The following is an 18,400-nucleotide window of genomic DNA, read 5'->3' on the forward strand; positions in this document are numbered from 1 at the left end:
GAACCATTTCAACAATAGTAAAAGATACAGATAAGTAAAGATAAAGTAAAAACAGTAATATTGTGAAATATTATTATAATTCAAAATGTGTTTTCTGTTTTAATATATTTTAAAATGTAATTAAAAGGTAAAGCTGAATTTTCAGCCATTAGTCCAGTCTTCAGTGTCACATGATTCTTAGGAAATCATTCCTATATGCTGATTTTGCTGCTCAAGAAACATTTATTTTTATTATAAATATTGAAAAAAGTTTCTTTATATATTTGTGGATATTTTTGTAACATTACAAATATCTTTTCTGTCATTTTTTTTATCAATTCCATGCATTATTGCTGAATAAAAGGAATAATTTCACTGACCACAAACTTTTGAACAGTAATCTATTACATTTTATTTATATCTATTATATTATATTATATTATATTATATTATATTATAATTTTCTTAATATGCAATAATATGCATGGTGGATGCAATATACCACTCCATCCTAAAGAGTGGTGCAAGAAACATTATCAGAATACCCGTTCTCTTAGCAATGGCATTATGAAAATCGTGTTTTTCTAAGTATTTTGTTCAGAAATGGAATCGTTTTTTAACACCAGATGAAATGCCGAGCAAATGGCCTTAAACGACTCAAAGAGTCAGATGACACTGAAACTGTGCCAGATCAGCTAGAGGAATTATAAACACCCAGCATTATATGGATGAAGTCGAGAAACGCTTCCCACCACAGCGTGGGCCGCAAAGTGTATTATTGATTTCTGAAGAGCTACAACAAACAACCTGACAGCTGCAGTAATTCAGGGCTGCATCTGTACAACCAACCAAAAACAGACTGCCAGAAATGGCCAAACACACCAAGCAAAGAGTGCTAATGTGGCAATGCCTTGTAAAATATTGCAGACAAAAAAAAAAAATCTTCTCGCCAAACAGGCCTGAGGACCTAATCCAAAGATCTGGGCAGAGAGCCTGGCGATTATTGAGCCACCAGCCTCAGCAATTTGCTTTGTGGCACCAGCTAGCAAGCAGTCATGCTAACTGTGAGCGTAATTATAGCTAATGGTTATGGCCCGGCGTTTAATAGAGCTCCTTTCTCCAACCACAGATGCTATGCTGCCAAAGGAATTAGAGTTTTTGTTTTATTCAGAGATGCCCGTGGTCGACCCATGGGAGGACCCCTGCTCTGCATCAATGGGTCATGATGCTTGCATTTCCACTTGAAAGCCATTCCCTGCTATAATGGCTCCAACTGTGAGGGAGCCGATGAGAATGGTAATCGAACACAAGGAGAAGATATTCAGAAGAGATCACGAGGAGCACCCAGGATGCCCTATTTATGCAACAACAGCAGTAGCAATTCTGGAGGAGCAGCAGCGGCGGTGGTGGTGGAAGTAATTGCAATGAGAAAAGTGACAGCAATAGTAGTTATCACCCAAAAATGAATTGTCAGTTCCAAACCTGTATGACTTTCTTCTGTGGAGCATAAAAGAAGATATTTTTTAAAAGTCTATTCCTGTCCAGATAAATCAGCGTTATTATAGCAGTATTTATAATATTAACACTTCGCCATTGACGGAATTTTCCAGCAATCCATGTTTTCACTGTTATACGGTAGGGGGCGCTATTATGCATCTTCTGAAAGAGCACAGAATCTCCAGATCCAAGAATAAGCGAAGAAGCAGTAGAAGCGATACAAGCAGTGCGAATGTCGTAAGACATTCAACAGCATATAAATCAAAACTGCCTAATGTTACTGAATGAAATGTCGACCGAGGAAGAGGTATGGGACTGTGCAAGCTTTGGTTGTGTTGATGGACTCTTATCTACTTTTTATATGTTTTGATCATCGTTCTGCATGTACTTTTTGACAAAAATACGATTTTCTCAGGTTTTTCATCAAAATGTTGCTTTTTTGTCCAACTTACCCACATTCAAGTGGTAGTGTCCAAGAGGCTCTATTCTTTCTTTTGATATTCAGATATTCTGGGGGCCATGAACATTTAGTGAAAATGATCAAAAATGCTGGTACTGGCTGGCAACTTTTTTTTTAAACCGCTGGCGAGGAAAGAGAAATTAGCTTTTATACTTTTAAATATTTTTTATTTCAAATCTAAATTTTTGTAATTTTGTTTTGTGCTTTTGTTTTTATTTTCATGGTTTGTTTGCTTTTTATCATTTAAGTCTTAATTGTTCATGGTGCTTGACAGATATAATTGCTGCAAGTTGGTAAAGCAGTTTTAAAAAGGTTAAAAAAGGGGGAGATAACATCAACCTAAGTGTAGATAAATCTATATTTATCTACAATCCTTCGGATGAGACGTAAAACCGAGGTCCTGACTCTCTGTGGTCATTAAAAATCCCATGGCATTTCTCGTAAAGAGTAGGGGTGTAACCCCGGTGTCCTGGCCACATTCCACCCATTGGCCCTTACCAATCATGGCCTCCTAATAATCCCCTTACATTGAATTGGCTCTATCACTCTCTCTCCTCTCTCCACCTATAGCTGGTGTGTGGTGAGCGCACTGGCGCCGTTGTACTGTGGCTGCCGTCGCATCATCCAAGTGGATGCTACACACTGGTGGTGGTTGAGGAGAGATCCCCTGATATGATTGTAAAGCGCTTTGGGTGTACAGTAGTACATATGAAAGCGCTATATAAATGCCTCATTCTATTCTATTCTATTCTATTCTATTCTATTCTATTCTATTCTATTCTATTCTATACTTCTGGGTTAACCATGGTAAACACTTACCTGTTTTTCTACTGCGGAGTGGAGCCTTGGCCGCCTGCACCAGAATGAGGTCTGAAAAAAAATTCCTACGTACTTCCTCTCCCGGCATGGTTAAACAAACCACCTCCCCATATGAACGGCTGAAGATGCATTTTAGCTGTAAAAAAGAAAAAGAAAGAAAGAGGCATTTTAAAAAATACATTTAAACAACACTTAGAAATTTAAACAACAAAAATTACCCAATACTAGAATTTTGAGTTTTTCAGCTTCCAAAATAAAATTCCCAATGATAAATATATAATGAAACTAATATTTCACTTTCAGCCTTGAGTTGAGCATCAAACCAGTGGCTCATGAATTCAACATATATACAAACAGAACATCTGCCGTGAAAATCATGGAAGGAATCCCTCTCATCCTACTTTTCAAATGCTTCCAACAAGCAGGGATCAGATCTCTGGGACTCCAGAAAAAAGTATCTCACATCTCCCCAAAAAGTGAGACAGACTACATACAAACTCATTTAAAACTTGTGTTGAACCCTGTCGGTTTGGTTTTCCCACAGCATTCTTTGTTCTGATGCGTAGCATTGTGGGGTTTTTTTCTCCCTGTTTCCCCCCCCGAAAGCACAGTGCATGACGGGCTCTGACTCTCGAAAACATTTCTCCCGGCATGAAGCATTGTTCTGCTCAGTTTGAAGTTTGCAAAGAAAGTTTGTTGGTAAACATACAGTATTTATAGGGTGAAATACAAAGCAGGAAGAAAATCAAACCAACATGATGTGTGAAGAACACGTCTGTGATGAGTGAGTTGGAAAAGTGTTTATCTTCCGAATAAAAATTAAGTGGCTTGAGTGTTCAAACGTTCAAAAATTCAAGTACATGTTTGCATAAGTAATTTGGCATAAGCAATTATTATTAAATGCGCACACTGAGATTAGGGCTTAAAACAACACATAAAAAAATAAAAAATAAATTGCATAATTTAAGGCTAGTTAACAATTAGATTTGGGTTACAACTTGATTCTTAAACAGGCAATTATTTTCTCTAATTTTTGGGGTAGTTAGTGATCAGCGTTAGACAGAATGTAGCTCCAGGAGCAACAAAACATGGTGATCCAGTAACAAGTCCTTCTTGACAAAATCATGGCCACTGTCAGTTGGCCAATTAGAAGAGCAGGATAACAAAAGGCTTTAATGAAGAGTGATTTGACGAAACATAATGAAAGGTTGGAGAAGAAATGTGATGCACGCATCCTTCCCGACAGCCGAAGACTCATGCATGAAGTTAAAAAACCTGAAAATAATGATCAGTGTCTGGGTGCACATGGTCTCAGGTGTCACTGAAGATTGTTTTAATGAGCAGTTTCATATTGCTATATTCAACTCTAATTTCACATGGTAAAGTGTGCCATGCCAGTCCAATTACTGCAGTCTGGGAGAATTTTTTACTGAATCAGCAGTTAAAACTTCACAAGAAGTTCATGTAAGTTTCTCAAAAGGCTGCAGCAATCAGGACAAATGAATCCAGGTAAAGGCTAAAGACTTCTAAATATCTGAAAGCTCTCATACCCTTGTGTAAACAGAGTTATTTTAAAAAGTCCCCAGGGCTCCCCAAATATTACAACAAGGCGGCGGCACTAGGAGTGAAGTTCTCCATAATGAGGATCCGTGGAGCACTTAAGTTCAATATCCAATCATGAGCGGGTGTTGAAGATCCAAACAACCCCTCATCAACTGCATTATTCTCCTCTAGGCAGATTTGTTTGCACTCAGGTTGCTTTCAGGCTTCTTTGGTCCAAACTCTTGAGGTGAGATGAAGGGAAGCAGAGCAAGTAACCCACAAAAGAGACAGGTAGTGATTTTATGATTTGTCTCAGAGCTGATGGAAGCCTTGGAGACTAATGCAGATTCTGAGAGGCAGAGAGCCGAGAGACTAAATGGGCCTTTCAACTCGCAAGAGACATCCTGGGGAAATGTGGAAATCAAAAACACATTTCTTGTCTCTTCCTGTCTATCTCCTATTGAAACATGTTTCATCTTTACTTCACATGAACAACAAGTAGACAAGAAACTTTATAGAATAGAAAGAATAAAGTTGGGATTTGCAAACCAGTGTTATATCCTAATTTAAATTCAACATGAAAGGACATTTACAGTGTAATTTACTTTCATTATGTGACATTTTCAGGATGTTCATTGACACACAAAAAAAAAAAAGGAGAGGTAAAATGAAGTTTCACCAAACAAGTACATTTATAAGGAGTGTTTCAAACCATTTGCTGTCCTAAAAATGTCCTAAAAAAAGTTCACCCAAAAATGGAAATGCTGTGCTGTCATTATTTACTCACCCTCAAGTCGTTCCAAAACCTGTCTGACTTTCATTCTTTTGTGCAACACAAAAGATGACATTTTGAAAAATGTCTCAGTGTTTTTTTTGTCTATGAATGAAAGTCAATGGGCTCCAATGATATTTGAACCCCAACATTCTCCAAATCATCATCTTTTGTGTTGTGAAAAAGACATTAAGTCATACAGGTTTGAAACAACATTTTGGGTAGACTTTTCCTTTTAAGCGACACAATATTCACAACTTGGGGAAAATCAACATACAAACTGTTACTTATTGACAATACATCTCTAAAAACAAGCCTTAATATCTTTCATTGCCACTTCTCAAGTAAACGCATCTTGTTTCGAGGATTTTTAGAAAATTAAAAAATGGAAAATTTGTTTTTATTTTCCATTGTAATGAAAACAAGTAAAAAAAGACTGATTAAAAACATTTTAACATTTTCATGTTAATCTGGAATATTAGAAAGTATTTTAACACAGAAAAAAAAGTCAGTGTTATTAAAAGCTTAATATATACTAGTCATATTGATATCACCTTCCACATTTCATATTGAATGTATTGTAGAGATTGTAAATCTTAATTTACGATAAAACTTCATTACCCATATTGTCTAAGATAAATTAAACAAACAGATAAAAAGACACCAGGCTGCTCAAAACAGACCCTGAAGGTATTACAGTGAACTAATAAGTGCACACTGAGGTGTAACCTTTCACTGCTGGAGCTGACAACTGGCATCCCTTCTACACACGGTGGCATGAGCCAAAAGCCTTCCCGCAGCCGGGCACAGGGGCACGTACCTCCTTCCTGTGATCCATGCCACCTACTCCCGCTGCAGATGCTGTTTACAGACGGAACTGGCATCTGTCTCTACATCTTTCTCTTTAAGAAATGTGAGGGAATGGACGAGTTGAGAGATTTCTAGTGGTTATTTTGTTGCAGTTTCTTTTAATTTGTCGGAGGCCTCACCCCTGATGTGCAGTGCCGCAGAGAGGACAGCTGTCTCGATGAACGTGCCAGAAGCCGAGGGCCAGAGCAAACTGTTCTCGAGCTTCTACTTTGCATATTTGGGCTGCACTTAATGCAAGCTCAGGGGCTAATGAACCTTTTTTAATCTTGAACCAAAGTAGGTTCAATATATTCCCCACTTAAGACCAAATTGTTACTGCTATTTAGTTTTTTTATATTTTATATTACAACCATGTTTGTCAATATAACGAGTCAATTTAGAATAATTAACATAATATAATATAAACCTCTATGTGAGAACAAATCACAATCCTTTGGTTCGTCAAACTGACTAGCGAAACAACTTGGTCTGAATCAAAATAGAGTCACCGAATCAACTACACATCTTAACATAACAGTTACTTTCGACACTTGACTAACATACATGCTTTTGACACTTAAGAGTAAAAAGACACACTAGGGAGGATTTCTTTTCATTAGAGGAATTTTTTCCTAACGTAATAAAACAAAATTCACAGTATGGCTTGGTTCCATTATCACATCACAAAAGCTCGTTCACAGTAAATGCTGCATCACATGAACTCTGCATCATCACATCATCTCTGCATGTGCTGCGAGTTTGGGTCAATTATTAATGTGCATTTGGGAACACAACACACGTCAATCATCTTGCCAAACTTGTAACGAGAAGCACTTGAAAACCAGCTGTCAACAAAAGAGATGCTTTAAAGACTCCTTGGTTTTCCTTCACCACAAAAAAAAAAAAAAAAACACTTTAAAAGGTAGGGTAGGCAATTCTCAGAGAGACTAGCAATAGCGATTTAGCTTTGAAAGCATAAGATCCCACCCTCCCTTCAGACTGTCTCCACAGGCGCCACTCCTTCAAAACACATGAACGAGTACAGAAGGGAGCAAACAAAGGTGTCACAAGAGCCGGCGTTAAACTACCTCATGTCTCAAAGCACATAATATGATACAATTAGCACATAATAGGATATGAAGAGACTTTCAACCAGCATAACCCAAAAAAAATTAAAATTCTGGAACAAATAACCTTCCGTCCACCTTGTTATTTGCCAATCTCCAAGTCAATTCACATACACTAAACTTGTAATAATTTAGTCTTAGCATTGTCGGGTTCAATCTGGTGGGGCGCTATTTAGTCTGATGCTTTTTGATATGCGATCACAGGTAGCTATGGATATATCCATCAGATTCCAGAAATCACACATCCACGCTAAAGTGTTCAAGTTAAAAACATTAAACATATTCCTCTACCATTATTTACGCCATTCACTCATACTTTTACATTTACATTTATGCATTTGGCAGACGCATTTATCCAAAGCGACTTACATTGCATTATCCTATACATTTATACATAGGTATGTGCAATCCCCTGGGATCGAACCCACAACCTTGCGTTGTTAACGCAATGCTCTTACCACTGAGCTACAGGAAAGCGTTTTACATGCAAAACGTTTCTTAAGCACCAGTGTTTTCCCCCAATGGGTTACTTTAAAAGTCACTTTCCATACAGGAAAATGCATTACCATCTTATTCTAAAGCATGACTACCGAGTACTTCATATAACTACCCGCTGAAATCAGTGAAGGCCAAACATTTCCTGATGCTTTACAGGGCTCCTTTCTGAATTCCACACACAAACCTTCCGTCTCCAAACTTCAGAGGCCCTAGGGATTCCAGTGCTCATGAGCGGGAGAGGCCGGGATGGTTTACTCTAAAAGAGAATCTGACCGTAGATCTCTTGTGGTGTTACTGTGAAGCTGCAGTATTGATCGCGGATTTAGCACCGGACCCCCTGCCCGGATGAAGAAACGACTCTCACACCAAGGTAAGGGTGGTACGATTCAGAGCGAGGATGGTACGATTCCACCAAAGGGGCCTTGGGATACGTTTCAAAGCGGGAACAAGCTTTGTGGATTCAGACAGTCGATCCTCAGAATTTGCCCACTTCACCATTCAAAGCCACTTCAGATCTTCCGTGGCTGTCAAAACTTGAGGTTGACGTCAACATAAAACAACATTCGTAACCCATTTCACTTCTATACTATGGCATTTTTTATTGAAACAGGCTGTACAAGGACGGGACTTGATTGTATCCATCAGGAATGGACTGGATTATAACAAAAGTGTGTTCAATACCACAATTGAGCCATAGCAATATTGTGGAGGAATACTGTCCCCCTGAGACATTGCTGGATACACTTTAGAGGCTTTTTGACCAGGATGTGCAAGAGAAGCCTGAATTGCTGTTGAGCTATTGGTTAACATTCAGCCAACAAAAAGGAACGTTCTTTTAAAGATGGAACTAAGGATGCGCAATATTACATATCATATAAAATATCATTTAAATATCATATTTGGCAGATAATTAAGTTATTAATAATTATTATAAATACCAATAATTATTATAAATTTTATGACCGATAAGTACAATTGGCCAATATAAAAATTATACTATTTTGTCTAAATGAATCTAAAAATAAAATGTAATTATAAAAATAAAATAAAGTAATTGTAAAAATATCAATCTTTTTTTAATGTAACAATTTGGCATCCCAACATTATACAGTAATGTACATCAAGATCTGCTGAAGTTCAAACTGAGCATCAGAATAGGAAAGAGGATTTATGTGACATTGCTGTCAGCTAAAAATAGAAAAATGAGGATAAAATTTGCACGGCTCACCAAAATTGGACAGTTGAAGATTGGAAAAACATCTAGATTTCTGCCGCGACATTTTGATCATAGGGTCAGAATTTGGCATGAAAGCATGGATCTATCCCGCCTTGTATCAACAGCACAGGCTGGTGGATGTGTAATGGTGTGGCGGATATAATGGTTTTAAAAGTACGATTTTCGATATAAGGAACAATAAAAAATGTTTTTTAAAGTGCATCACAACCAGTCCTTTTCCAAGGTAAAAGAAAATTAACTTGATTTTGAAAAGTCAACAAATTTGCGACAGCTGAATGTAACATTTTTGACAAGCCAAACATGTCAGTGTCTGAGTAACATGTAATTTATTTAAGCCACAAAATAAACGTATTTCCGTAAAATTAGTATAATGACCTACGCAAAAAGCATTTTGAACGTCTCCAACCAGTTTTATAACTACCCAAAAATCAAACCATAGCCCACCCCTTGCGTTATCACATCCATCAAAAACTTGGGCTGGCTGTCGGCTGGAATATTAGATCTAAAAAACATAGACATAACACACTCATGGACAATCAATCCTTTCTCTGAATGCTTTGAAATCCACATCATTTGAATATCACAACATTGATGTCTGTCAAAAAATACTATGCACAATACACGGCAGTATTTACGAGAAGCAGAGGTCGAGCGAGTACACGCATTACCTGGAAAACCCACACAACTGGATGTTTTCAATGCGCCATCGCTTTCCAAGAAAAGGGAGAAAATGGCAGCCTGAGCGTTATCAGAGACGATAACACATGTAATACATAATGCATGAGAGTATAAATTTGCTCTTCACTCGCTGATATTGAATTGGAATGATCCTGAGTGAAACTGAGTGAAATACTTCACACTGCATGCTAAAGAGAACAAACGCAAATCCAAAAGGAAAAACTTTGAAAGGTTAGTGAACATTGTTCAACATGTTGGTTTTGACGGACATTTTTAATTCACGGACTATGCATTCTGATTGTAACATTCCTGATTTGAATATTTTCAACAATTTTCTATTCTTGACTGAACTTTTTTTGCCATAATTTTGGTTAAATGATGTTGAGATGAGTCTCTGTAGTCGTTCAGTTTGACTTATATGCTGATGTAATATAGATTATAAACTTGACAGGTGATTTTTAGAAAATGTAGTTTAAACACCATCTTCTCGGTTTAAAAGATTAAGGCAATTATCAAAGTTTCATATAATGCTTAATTTTCCAATAAAAGATGATACATTTTTACACGATGTTTAACATTTAATTTCACTTTTCAGCAAAATCCACCCAAGAATGACTATATTTATCTATATATTCTCTGCACATTATTTGATTATTTAAATTAACTTTTTTAAAATGTTTTTTCAGTAGAGCTGTTTTGAAACAACATGTATTGTAAAAAGCACTATACAAATAACCACGAATAGAATTACATGCACCGACTGCAGAATCTAAATCAAAACACTGTCATATATAGGTAGAATATCAAAGTGAAGACACCACAGGGGTTTTCAAAGGGTCCTTCAACACTGAAAGTTGAGTCAAATTTCCAAAGCAAATGAGGAAACACAAACAAGTGTGACAAAAACCCAGTGCCACAGAGAGGGTGAAATAAGCAACCCACCCATGTCTACTATCAATTAAACATGTGTCGTTCCTCAGAGGAACGAGCCTGGCTTTAATGAACACACCTTGCAGGGATAGAGTGAGCGAGAGACGCGCCTGTCAATAACATTAATGCTTTAGTTCTAAATACGCTCGTGCCCTCCTGGTGGGCATCAGTCATTTCAGCAGGGGCTATGATCAAGGGCTTCGCCACCAGCCAATCACCAGTCGCCCAGCGACGCACCCTGGGATGCATGGGGCGCACAGCATGAGCCGCTGGAGGCTCTTGATGCTGGATTGTGAGGTGAAACCGCAGCGCTGCCAGAGTGACTCCCCGTCAGCATAATTAAGGGAGAATATATATTTTTTTTTTTTGTTATGTGACTTCAGACTGCATTACTTATCTCTGCCTTCCACTCTCTCGCTGCTCCTTTCATTTTAAAGACTTCTCTCACATGCTCTTCCTGCCATGTCTTTGAGAATTGATTTTAATGCCCCTGGTGCGCTTAGAAAAGGACTAGAAAAGAAAAGAAAAGAAAAGAAAGGGAATGATGGGTACAGGTCAGACCTTGAAGAAAAAGGAGAACAGGCGGACAAAAAGTGTAAAAGAAACTGTGAGGGAAAAGATAATGTATATACACCAATATAAATACACTAACATACACATACTATATATATATATATATATATATATATATATATATTAGGGGTGACCCCGAATAGTCGAAGATTCGATGCTTCGATAGGAGGAGCCTGATTCGACTACCGATCTCACGGTCGAATCTTCGCAGAGATGTTATGAAACGAGGATCATGCCACTTTGGCTATATGAGGGCGCTCAATGTCTGATTTCACATAGAACTAGCTTTTATGTAAATACGTTAATATTCAGCCTATTATGATAATGCTGTAGGCCTATATAAAAATGTGCAAAGAAAGAAGCTTTTAATAAATATTTTTTAACGTGCGTGAATAAATCCAAACACCCCGTGACAGATTTAAGTTTCACTTTCAATCCGTGACCGACAGAGGAGCGTCTTCGCGGCAAGGATTTAAATCTTTAACAATGTCTGGGATAAGAAAATCTAAAGTGTGGATGTACACCATCAGAAAGGATATTCTCCAAGGCTGGATTTAGCATCAGGAAAACCATGATCGCACTTCTGCCGGCCACCGTTAACATGTTTCACGCATAGACTGGGTTTCACGTTAGAATGTATTTTATCCGCGCGCACAATTTGAAAAGACTCCAACGGACAGACCGAGTGAAAGACGTTCAGGATTTGTTCTCTCGATCAGGTATAGGGTACAAGTGATTTCAAAACTTTTCAGCCGGTTCTAATTTTATTTTTGGATGCTGTGAACATTATTAGCTAAAAAGACTGCCACTCTAGTTTAGCATTTATTGCTGTTTCTGCAGTTAAAAAGACAAAGTTGAAAATTCTGGCTACTATCGTTATTTTAATAATTTCTTTATTTTTATTTTATTTATTAATCTCTCAGGGTTATCTAATCTAACTATTTGTGGCTTGTGTTTTGAATATATGTTCCCCTGCACTTTAGGCATTTTGCACACATTTGCTCCTCATCCTGTGACTTGAATCTGATTTATTTCGTTTTGTATTTTTATTTATTAGAAAGGTATATTCTGTTCTAATTTAATTTAGTAAATTAATTGTTTATTTTTTCGGTGCATCGATGTTGTGCTGTAGGCTGGCCTGCTCGCACAGGTAATTTAGCCGATTTAATTTGATTTGCATGTGAAATGCAAATCTGCAGTGTGGCCTTTCTGGAGTTATTTATGTTATTTCTTAGTTTTATTGATCAAAAATGTTTTTATACATTTTCTTCTATATCTTTGTGTGATTTTCTGTACATCGCGGCTTTGAAACGTTAAAGCCCCGCCCCCATACACATGATTCGACTATTAGTCGACTATGGGCAAGACATGACGATTCTGATTCGACTATGAAAATCCATAGTCGGGGACAGCCCTAATATATATATTTATATAGCGCGAGTAAATGCGATCATCTCTTCCTCAGTTACAGAATAAACATGAATGGACACCTGAAGGTATGTTGAAAGATACAGTATGCTTACTGAAAGGCATCATAACTCGTGTAATCGATCAATCAGTGTTTCAGCAGCGGAAAGACGTCAATAAAACAGCTTAGTTTGTCACATAGCATTATATTTACCTAAGGCAAGTCATTCAGTGTCGAGAGCTTGTCGGTTCTCTGGCACTAAATAAATGCAATATATTAGCTATTTTACTTAACCTGTTAATGATATCTTGATTATTTAATGTATGTTTAAAATATCTGTCATGATGACAGCAACTGTGTACATTTTTATATTTCAATAACGAATTAGAGTAAAAACTGTAAAAAATTTGTTAATGCAAAAACTGCCTTATGTACAGTTTACATGTTTTCATACAATGTGTTGAGTGGTGATTATTATATCTAAAAATAAATAACATCTGAATTTAGGCTAAAAGTCTAGGCTCTGTTGTTAACCTTTAATGTTAAAGTAATGTGCGGGTATATAGAAACCCTATATAGTTTACAGCATTAGCAGATTTTATTTATTTTTTATCCTTGAGAAACGTTTAATTGTAATTTAATTCATTTAAAGACAAAGACACAATTTGTTAATTTTTTCACTGTTCAATCACTGTTATTATTTCAAAATTATTTCTAATTTTTTTTAGCTTTCTAGACCCCCCCACCCCACCAAACCGTCAAAACCGCGGGACGTACCGAACAGTCAGTTTTGTGTTTCGTTACACCCCTAATATATATATATATATATATATATTAGGGGTATATATATATAGGGTAATAGTACTTCTCTCCACAACAAGCCACACACTTTCATTTCTCTAGCACAAACTGCTATGCAACAATGTATATTTATGGTTTGAGGTATGTTCAGGGGAGATAGGGGACAGATTGGTCACCTCGTCAGGGAGCTGCTGGTAGACAGTCTCTGCTGTGGCGAGGATGAGCAGCGGCGTGAATGAGGGCACGTCCTGCAGCAGTGTGAGGAAGCTGCTCTTGACCGTCTCACTGATGGCTTCCCACCAGTCACTGATGTGAGGCATGTAGATGATGCTGGGTAAACACCGCCGAGCCTCACGAAACACCTACAAACACACACAAACCTAATATAACTACTATGCAGGGCACAACAATAAAAATGTCTGATTTTTATATCTTGTATGTACTGCCAACCTTTTTACTGACCTTTCATTTTTAGTACTATATATATATATATATATATATATTTCTCTGTAATGCAAATCCAATCTTTGTTAATTAGTTACTGACTTATCAATAAATGTTATAGTGTTTCCAAACTATCTACCTTATTTTTTGCAATGCAGAAGCTATTTTTTGTGAATGAGCAAGATCTCTGATTCATTAGCTGCTATGTAAATAACTAGAAGAATAAAGTATAGAATAAAAAAAGAATAAAAAAGGTTAAACTATTTGTGCTACAAACCAGTGTGTTAATGATTATATAATAAATTAAAATAATATGGTAAGAAATAGCAGTTTGCAACATCGAGCAGCATAACGGACCGTTTTAGTACAGGAAAAATAACTGGAAGCGAATGACACAAAGCACTGGAAGCGAAGCCTCGCACATTCATGCTACAAATGGCTGAGCTGCTGTAACATTAAGAATAAGGCGGATGACTACCATGATCACACATCTTAGCCACAACACTGTTAATTCTACAAGCCTACAGCCCCACACACAGGCTGTGTGAAATATTCAAAAGTGATTGTGCATCTCAGCTTGCCTGAGCACAGGACTCCTCTGGGGTTTTGGCACTGACGGAGTATAGCGTGGGAAGGTCAAGACGGTGCACAGTGAACTTCTCCAGGTGGTGCAGCACAGCAGGGGCCAGGTGTGTGCTCTGCCCCGCGCCCTGGGGCCCCGTCAGCAGCAGCCGTGGCCGGTAAGAGGTGGGCTGCCGGTAGGCAGAACTGGAAAAAGAAAAGAAAAAAGGTCATTATCCATCTATCCATCTGTATTACTATCCATCTATCTATCGAGACACAACCTCAAATTCTGAATTCAGGAAGAGTTGCTGACAAGCGGAATCAAGCTATGATGACTGACTAAGACTCCAATAATGTAATGAAGAGAAATAAAGGTAATTGATAAAGTTGGCAGCTCTTCAGGGACGACAAATTTTCATGCATTTGACATCTATACTGTATATTAATATATTGAGATGAACCACTTGCCAACATCTCATTTAAGTGCGAGGAGCTGCAAGTATTGATGATCTCAAGCTAATGCCATAAAACGCAACCACTGAACCATGAAGAACAAATCAATGCAAACGAGATTGAAGTAGGTCTGCTGAGGAACAAAAAGACATCTCAGTGCTGACTGCCAGTTCTACAGCATTCCAACAGATGGCAGCAAAACAGAGCTTGACTATCAAATAAAGCTCTCAGGTTTAGGGACTTTTCAATTCAACACATTTTGTTTGTGGTTTATTTTCTATTGCCATATCAGCATTAAATAATATATTCATGGTAAAAATGAATAAATTAAAAATACAATTAAACTTCTTACATTCCAATAAAAATTATAATATCTAACATTCTAAATCTAAAAGATAACAGCTATATGGTAGTCATTGTTCATGACAATATTGTTAATTATGCATAATCATAATAAATGAAGGATTAATCAAAAGGGTGCTGAGGATGACAACTGAGTTTTGTATGAATTTATGTAACTCACGTGGTAAAGTGGAGAAAGGGTTTAAGGGTGGTGCAGGAGGCTGCTTTCTTCGGCGATCCGGACTGAGTTTCATAAATGGAAGGAGCACCAAGACATTCCTCGTCCTCGCTGTACGAGTCCTCCACCAACAGATGATTGTCCATGTCTGAAATCACAGGCAAGAAACTTTAAATGCTGCCATTTCTATCACAGTGCTTTACGGCCCCGAAAAAAGCGTGGGAAAGCGTACGGCTTTTTTTTGTCATTAAGGGAAATCATCTTGTCTCCGTTACAAATTTGACTGGTAAATCATAAAGAATGTTTTTTTCCCCTGTCCTTTTGTATTTATTGCAATGCATATTGTATGTTCAGGGATGACAGCTTCATAAGCAGACAGGGTGTTTATGACTGGATGTAACTTTTGATACTTGTTTGCGGTAAAATTGGCTCTCCTACTACTGACTTTGTCCTATCAAGTCAAGTCAAGTTTATTTGTATAGCGCTTTTCACAATACAGATTGTATCAAAGCAGCTTCACAGTATTAAATTAAAATAATACAACAAAGTTTGTTTCAAGAGGAATTTATTGATTGATAAAATTAAATTAAATATCCCCAAAATATCCCCAACTGAGCAAGCCAAAGGCAACAGTGGCAAGGAACCGAAAAACTCCATCAAGTGACCTAATGGTGTCCTAAAACTCCATCAGGTGACCTAATGGAGAAAAAAAACCTTGGGAGAACCCAGGCTCAGTCGGGGGCCAGTTCTCCTCTGGCATTTATGAGCTAGAGGCCGGATTGTAGTTTGAACTGTAGGATTATATGAATGCCTGGCTGAAGAGATGCGACTTTAATCTAGTTTTAAACTGGGAGAGCGAGTCTGAGCAACGAACAGTATCAGGAAGACTATTCCAGAGTTTTGGAGCCAAATGTGAAAATGCTCTCCCTCCTTTCGTGGTTCTGGATATCCTAGGTATGACCAAAAGCCTTGAATTTAGTGATCTTAAAGAGCGCGATGGATTATAGGGCGATAGAAGATCCGTTAAATAGACTGGAGCTAAGCCGTTTAGGGCTTTATAAGTCAGTAGCAATACCTTGTAATTAATACGGAACTTTATAGGTAACCAATGCAGTGATGATAAAATCGGTGTTATATGATCATATTTATCATATTTATCTATCAGTGTGGCTCTCATGAAAAAAATAGTGAAGACCACTGTTCCAGAGGAAAAAGATTGCTCTATTTGAAAAATTAACCATTTATAAAATATTTATATTATTCATCAACCTAAAAAAGGGGGTCAATTTTGATTTCATGTTTCATTTGTTCATTTAACTTCTCACCCGTTATCAATCATCTGTAAAATGTATCAATCAATGTATCAATCATCTGTAAAATGTATCAAGCAATGTATCAATCATCTCTAACATTTCATATAAAGTTTCACTTCAAATAAGCAGTTTAACAGTATAACTACAGCAAAGCAAAAGCTCAAGACTAAAATGGAGGGATTGGAGTCACATGACTTATTACTACAAAGTAGGGGTGTAACGATATTCAAACCGAACCGACAAACCGCGATACAACAGCCACGGTTCGAACCGCGATACTCTCATGTCGAACCGAACGCGCCCCGCCCCCTGCTGCCCCGGCCCAACTCTCACATCACTTTGTCACAAAACTATTTTTTTCTTCCTTGACATTTGATTAAATAGTTATTGATGAGTACACTTTTAACAACTAATTAGAGCTGTAGTTTTACTAAATATTATTATAATATTATTTACTAAATAAAGTGCATGTCACGTGATTTGGGTGATCGATCACGCTCGAGAGTTTACATACGCACTTCAGGATGGCAACTCATATTGAGATTGAAGACCCTCCAGTCACAACCACTGACTGATACAGCAGCAACAGCAGCAGTGCTGATCACGAATCACCGACACCTGTCATCATCCAATATGATGACATATCACAGCATTTTTTAATCATCGTTTTGAGACAAATCATTGTTTGTTTTGCGAACATAATCCTCTGCCGTCTGGTCGCTTCCGCTTCAAGCCGGACTCGTCTCGCGCTAACGGTAATTCCTTTTCACTGTCCACGTTTTGATTTCGGCAAATCAATTTTAGCGAATGCAAACAACGTGATTATTGTTCATGAGTCCAACATCCAGCCACGCAAGAAAACATGTAATCTACCTGAGGGAATAATATGCTCACAAAACATTTCTGATTATTATTAATGTTTAAGACTGGTTTGTTTTTTCCCCCCCAGGATTTAATGAAGAATGTAAAGATCATAAGATATTTATTTGAAATAGAAAGCTTGTGTAACACTATAAATGTAGGCTACTGTCACTTTTGATTAACGTAATGCATCCTTGCTGAATAAAAGTAGGCAATTACTTTCTTTAATTTCTTTCCCCCAAAAAATTATCTTACAAACCTCAAACTTTTGAACTGTAGGCCTATGTATAATGTTAAAAAAGCTTTCTATTTCAGATAAATGCTGTTATTTTGAATGGTGGTTTGTTTGTAATGTGACATTTTGTTTGTATGACTTTACAATAATTTTTAGAATTAAATTGTACATAAATAGGTTAAGCAATACAAATGTGTTTGTCTGATAACCTTTTAAACATATACTTAACTGTCTGCAGACAATGAAATGATGTACATTGTGCGATGCAGTACAAATATTTTGAGTGTCCCTTGTTTTCCTATAAAGAACCACGATTGTCCCGCATTTTACTTTTCTGAAGTTGGCAACCCTACTCAGGTGTGCAGTTTATTTCTGACTAGTCAGTGGAGGCATTTATTTCATTTTAGTTAACTCAGGTGTGCTAAGTGCTCTAAAGAAAGGCTGAAGCCACTGTATAAAGTTCAGTTAATAAAGTTAAAGTTAATCTAGCGTTATTATTGCTGGTGCCCTGCCATGAACCCTGCCCCCACAGCAAACAGAACCGAACCGAACCGAACCGTGGCTCCAAAACCGTGATATGAACCGAACCGTGGCATTGGTGTATCGTTACACCCCTACTACAAAGAGGGCAGTCATTAAAAACACTGGGAAAATTCTATTCCCAGCAGAAATATGAGGTGGTAATTATAAAAGCTCTAAAAAAAATTGATTTACATGGATGACGAAACACCTAAATGAGAAAAGAAGGGCAAAGAAAAAAAACAAAATGAAAGCAATTTTTGTACCTGTGATGTATAAAAGAAATAACTAATCGAACAAAATAAAACCCATCAGCAGGAA

General features: G+C 37.3%; 1 protein-coding gene and 2 long non-coding RNA genes across 6 annotated transcripts in view; 1 reads left to right on the plus strand and 2 right to left on the minus strand.

The window, feature by feature from the left end:
- The window catches only part of atad2b (ATPase family AAA domain containing 2B), a 95,109-nt gene that overhangs the window by 62,769 nt on the left and 13,940 nt on the right, over positions 1-18,400 (minus strand). For all 4 annotated transcript variants that reach the window (XM_082148565.1, XM_082148563.1, XM_082148566.1 and 1 more), the window contains exons 17-20: positions 15,155-15,299; positions 14,196-14,382; positions 13,347-13,532; positions 2,756-2,891 (exon numbers count right to left, since the gene is read on the minus strand). In XM_082148565.1, the coding sequence (XP_082004691.1) occupies positions 2,756-2,891; positions 13,347-13,532; positions 14,196-14,382; positions 15,155-15,299 (654 nt within the window). The remainder of the gene's footprint in view (positions 1-2,755; positions 2,892-13,346; positions 13,533-14,195; positions 14,383-15,154; positions 15,300-18,400) is intronic.
- On the minus strand, positions 3,710-11,062 carry LOC309483046. The gene is made up of 2 exons (XR_014200478.1): positions 8,989-11,062; positions 3,710-8,670 (listed from the first exon to the last, which is right to left on the minus strand). It is a non-coding gene; the product is annotated as an uncharacterized lncRNA (long non-coding RNA).
- LOC309483044 lies at positions 15,395-18,316 on the plus strand. Its single transcript, XR_014200476.1, has 3 exons — positions 15,395-15,609; positions 16,317-16,680; positions 18,193-18,316. It is a non-coding gene; the product is annotated as an uncharacterized lncRNA (long non-coding RNA).

This window comes from Leuciscus leuciscus (genome assembly GCF_965113295.1).
Source record: "Leuciscus leuciscus genome assembly, chromosome: 19".
Lineage (NCBI taxonomy): Eukaryota > Metazoa > Chordata > Actinopteri > Cypriniformes > Leuciscidae > Leuciscus > Leuciscus leuciscus.